At 64.0% G+C, this 5,100-nt stretch overlaps 1 protein-coding gene across 1 annotated transcript; it reads left to right on the top strand.

Moving 5' to 3' along the window:
- Positions 1-553: 553 nt before the first annotated feature.
- Positions 554-2,040, top strand: POU3F1 (POU class 3 homeobox 1; the record flags this gene model as incomplete). The annotated part of the gene is made up of 1 exon (XM_084242898.1): positions 554-2,040. One exon carries the CDS (start codon positions 554-556, stop codon positions 1,904-1,906), a length of 1,353 nt encoding a protein of 450 aa, XP_084099024.1. The 3' UTR covers positions 1,907-2,040.
- Between the last annotated feature and the right edge of the window lie 3,060 nt (positions 2,041-5,100).

Genomic DNA, 5,100 nt, shown 5'->3' with positions numbered 1-5,100 from the left:
GGCGCGGGGCCGAGCCGCTCCTCGGAGCCCGAGCGCCTCCCGGAGCCCGCGATCCCGCCGCCGCCTCCGACCGCCCCGGCGGGAGCCGAGCGGGAACCAGCTCGCCGGGAGTGTGGGACCAGCCGGGCGCGGAGTCTCCGGCGCGGGGGGAATGCGGGGCCCACGCAGCAGGACTGGAGGGGGTGCGGTCCCCGGGCCGCCCCCGCGCCACTCCCCACGTGGCGGCCCCGGGGCGCGAGTGTGTACGCGGACGGCAGGGGGGCCGTGAATGAAGCCCCGGCGGCCAATCGGCGCGGCCGGCGCGCGGGACCCCGGGAGCGCGGCCCAATGGGGAGCGGCGCGCGGCGGGGCCGGGCCGCGGGCGGGCGCGCGGGGCGGGGGCCGGGGCCGCGGGGCGGGAGGCGGCTCCGCGGGCAGCCAATGGGCGGCGGGCGGGGTGGGGCTCCGGAGCGCCGAGCGGGTCGGGGCTTTAAGCCGGCGGAGCGCGGCGGCGGGGCCAGCAGACGGAGCGGAGCGGCGGCGCGGCGCGGCGCGGCGCAGGGCGCGGGGCGGCATGGCCACCACCGCTCAGTACCTGCCGCGGGGCCCCGGCGGCGGCGCTGGGGGCGCGGGGCCGCTCATGCACCCGGACGCCGCGGCCGCAGCGGCGGCGGCTGCGGCCGCCGAGCGACTGCACGCGGGGGCCGCGTACCGCGAAGTGCAGAAGCTGATGCACCACGAGTGGCTGGGCGCGGGCGCGGGCCACCCCGTGGGCCTGGCGCACCCCCAGTGGCTGCCCACGGGCGGCGGCGGCGGCGGGGACTGGGCCGGCGGCCCGCACCTGGAGCACGGCAAGGCGGGCGGCGGCGGCACCGGCCGAGCCGACGACGCCGGTGGCGGAGGCTTCCACGCGCGCCTGGTGCACCAGGGGGCGGCCCACGCGGGCGCGGCCTGGGCGCAGGGCGGCACGGCGCACCACCTGGGCCCGGCCATGTCGCCGTCGCCGGGGGCCGGCGGGGGCCACCAGCCGCAGCCGCTCGGGCTGTACGCCCAGGCGGCCTACCCGGGGGGCGGCGGCGGCGGCCTGGCCGGGATGCTGGCGGCCGGCGGCGGCGGCGCGGGGCCCGGCCTGCACCACGCGCTGCACGAGGACGGCCACGAGGCGCAGCTGGAGCCGTCGCCTCCGCCCCACCTGGGCGCCCACGGACACGCACACGGACATGCCCACGCGGGCGGCCTGCACGCGGCGGCGGCGCACCTGCACCCGGGCGCGGGCGGCGGGGGCTCGTCGGTGGGGGAGCACTCGGACGAGGACGCGCCCAGCTCGGACGACCTGGAGCAGTTCGCCAAGCAGTTCAAACAGCGGCGCATCAAGCTGGGCTTCACGCAGGCCGACGTGGGCCTGGCGCTGGGCACGCTGTACGGGAACGTGTTCTCGCAGACCACCATCTGCCGCTTCGAGGCCCTGCAGCTGAGCTTCAAGAACATGTGCAAGCTCAAGCCGCTGCTCAACAAGTGGCTGGAGGAGACCGACTCATCCAGCGGCAGCCCCACCAACCTGGACAAGATCGCGGCGCAGGGCCGCAAGCGCAAGAAGCGCACGTCCATAGAGGTGGGGGTCAAGGGCGCGCTGGAGAGCCACTTTCTCAAGTGTCCCAAGCCCTCGGCGCACGAGATCACGGGCCTGGCCGACAGCCTGCAGCTGGAGAAGGAGGTGGTGCGCGTCTGGTTCTGCAACCGGCGGCAGAAGGAGAAGCGCATGACCCCTGCGGCCGGCGCCGGCCACCCGCCCATGGACGACGTTTACGCTCCCGGCGAGCTGGGGCCTGGCGGGGGCGGCGCGTCGCCGCCCTCCGCGCCCCCGCCGCCCCCACCGGCCGCGCTGCACCACCATCACCACCACACACTGCCCGGCTCGGTGCAGTGACCCCGCCGGCCGAGCCCCCCGCAGGCGCGCGGCGAGGCGCTGCGCGGCCTGAACTCTTTTTGTTCGGTTGCTTTGGATTTTACAAAAAGCCCAGAAACTTTCGAACAAAACCAAACACCCGGACGACCCTCTCTGGCGAGCGGCGGCGAAGACGGCCGACCGGCTGCGTCGCCACCCCGGAGAGCGAGGAGCGAAGATCCGGAACGCGCCGACCCGCCCCGGGCATCCGGCCCGCCGCCCGCTCCCCGCCCCCACCCCCCTCGACGACCCCCGCCCCTGCCCCCCGGGCTGTTCGGGGCCGGATCCCGGCAGCGGCCTCCCCACAGCGACAGGTAACGCGGTACGGGGTTAGGGGTTCCCCGGGAGAGAGAAAGAAGAGAGGAGGGATCCCCAATCCCTCTCCCCGGCGCGGACGCCCGAGCCTGCGGGTCGAGAGTGGGGGGCTGTCACTTTATTCGCTCCGAGCCTCTTCTCTCCCGCAAGGATGCACCCCAAGTCCCTTACCCTTCCTCCGGGCTTGGTTTTTTACGGTTTTTATTTATTCGGGGAGCCTTTCGGCTCCTGGGGGTCCTTCTAACTTCGCCCGCGCCCTTAATTTAAATCGCTGTATACTGTATTTATCGGGGCCCCGGAGGGGAGGCCGCGAGAGCCGCGTCTGTGTATAAAAGCAGGAAATAGCCAAAGCTTTAATCTTGCCTAATTTATTTTCCCCCTCACCTTCCCCTACCCTACCCCAAAAAAAGCAAAAAAAAAAAAAAAAAAAAAAACTAACAAAAAAATTTGAGTGTTCATTTTTCGTTTCGTTTTATCCGAGCCCGAGCTCGGTGCCTGGCCACACCGGAGGGGTCTGCGCTCCCGTGCGCGCACACGCTTGGGAAGGGGCTTCTGTCCCGCCGCAGGCTGACCGCTGCTCTGCAGGGCCTGCTCCCCGCGGGGCCTGCCCTCCTGGCCACTAGCTAACGAAACTTGGAAAAGTTGGAGATATTTTTTAACCAGCTGTAGAAATAAGCCGTTCCCTGAGAACCTTCTGCCTGATTCCCTGCAGCTTCCGTTTGCTCCCTGTCCAGCCCCTGGGATGCCGGATGCTTGGGGAGGTTGGGAGAGAAATTCCCCAAGTTTGGGGTGAAGTGGGAACCATGTAAATATGTGAGATATGTACACACTGGCGGGGAGAAGAAACATTTTGTGCTTGGTTTTTATTTTTGGTTTTCTGAGTCGCCCTCCCTCCCCATCCGAAAGGATTTTGTACACCGACTAATCCGAAAAAGATATTTTAATATGATTTCCAGATTTCTGACCCATCTCTATTTATTTTCTGAATGTGTTTGGAGCTTCCCCCTTCTCCATTTCTTGTTCTGTTTGTTACATTTTGGATTTAAATTTTGTTATTTTATTTTTATTATTTTTGGAACAATGTTTTGGTGCATTCTCTTTGTATCTTTATTGCAAAAAAAAAATGTAGACTGGGAAGTTCCCTTTATATTTATGTTATAGTAAATATTTTATTACTCACATAAACATGTACCCCAGGGCTGTGTCCTGTTCTCTTTACTACCAGGGCTGGGTCGGTTTGTGGGTGAGTGATGGGATACCCTGGCTCACCTCCCCTAAAGTCCTGGCCTCACTTATCTTGGAGAAAGGTGACTACGCAGACCTTCTTCTAGGCCAGTGTTAGCAGCGCCGGGGAGCTGGGCAGCAGCTGGACCCCTGCCTCAGGTGAGTGGGTTCAGGGAAGATGAAACCGCCTCGCGTCCCTTCCCATAAACAGACTGTCCCGAGACCAGGCCAGGCTGGGACACTGCAGATACCACACGGAATTTGGGTCATCCATTCCTCAGGCACAGCTCGACTGCCCTTCTCAGCCAAAGAAGCCTGCCTCCACCCGGACCACCTGCCTAGCATCTTTGTATCCTCCACCGGGCACGCTGGCCCCGGGCCCCTGACTTTGGTTCCACTCTGTGCTCCACGGCTCTGGCTCCTGGAGCAGCTGGAAGCCAAGACGGTCCTCACCAAAACCAAGACAGGCCGCCCGCAAAGGAATGGTGCCCAAATCTACCTGTATCCACGGGAAGTTCCAACAGCTTAGGCAGTGAGCTGAGCGGACCTGGGGAGGTAGCTGTGCCTGTTTGCACGGGCAATGCCGAGCCTGCTTCACTACAAACAGACCTTCTGCCCCAGCTCCTCCACCAGAGGAGTATGGCTGTGCCTCCAGAAAGCCCTAACATCTCCTCCAGGGGTGGGGACTCAGATACCCCCACCCCCAGGGAATGGTGGGTATTCTGTGGAAGGACTCCACGTCTATGCAGCCGTGACCTGGGGGAAGGTGTAGACAGCCTCAGACACCCCTTCTAAAGCCTCAACAGTGCAATGTCCCCTTCCCAGAGACAGGACAGTAGAGGCAGATGTGGGTTCCAGGGCCAAAGCCCCAGACTACCCTGTGTCCCAGGCAAGAGGTTCTTTTTCCTTTAAAACAACTCAAAAATGCTAATAAAACAGTTTATCCTGTTTGCTCGCAGATGCAGTTCTTTTCCCTTCTCAGGAGAAGCCACGCGAGGTTTCGCTTTCTCTTCATGGACACAAAGCTTAAAGCCACGATTGCTCCACTGGAGAGAAAGTCATGTCCCCAGTGAGGGTATAAGCGTGTCCCCTCCCATGGGGGGAAGCTGCCCAGACCCAGACCCATGAGAGGGCTTGGCCCCAGCATCTTGGACGCCAGGGCTAGTTCCCAGGCCTAGAAGTTAGCAGCCTAGGTCCCGGCAGGGGCTTCAGGGTGACCGCCATGCTGAGTTCCCCTGACCTTCTGGGCTCTGCCTCGCAATGGTGGGGGAGATTGTCTGCAAGTATAAAGGCCCCCACAGTTTTCAAAGGCTCAGCCTTTTCACTCACCACTCCTTTTTCTCCCCTCCAGTCCTGTGTAGTGAGGGATTAGCCCTGTAATTAGCACCCATGCCCCGGCCACTCCCCATGCTGCCAGTCCTTCTCTTGCTTCTTAAAGAGGAGGCCAGGAGCCCCCTCCCAGCGCAGGGTGACAGCATGGCCCCAGCCCCAGGCCTCCCTACCTGAGCCTTGCCTTTCCTGCTCCACCAGGTACAGAAGTTCCAAGCAATCCCACACTCCCCAAGATCCTTCTTATTTCTCCATCCAGGATCGGTCCCAGTCTCAGGGCCCCAAAATGGAAGCCAGTGACGCTTGGA

Source organism: Talpa europaea, assembly GCF_964194135.1.
Source record: "Talpa europaea genome assembly, chromosome: 9".
In the NCBI taxonomy this organism is placed as follows: Eukaryota; Metazoa; Chordata; class Mammalia; order Eulipotyphla; family Talpidae; genus Talpa; species Talpa europaea.
The sequence above is the reverse complement of the archived record's forward strand: the minus strand, read 5'-3'. Positions and strand labels throughout refer to the sequence as shown.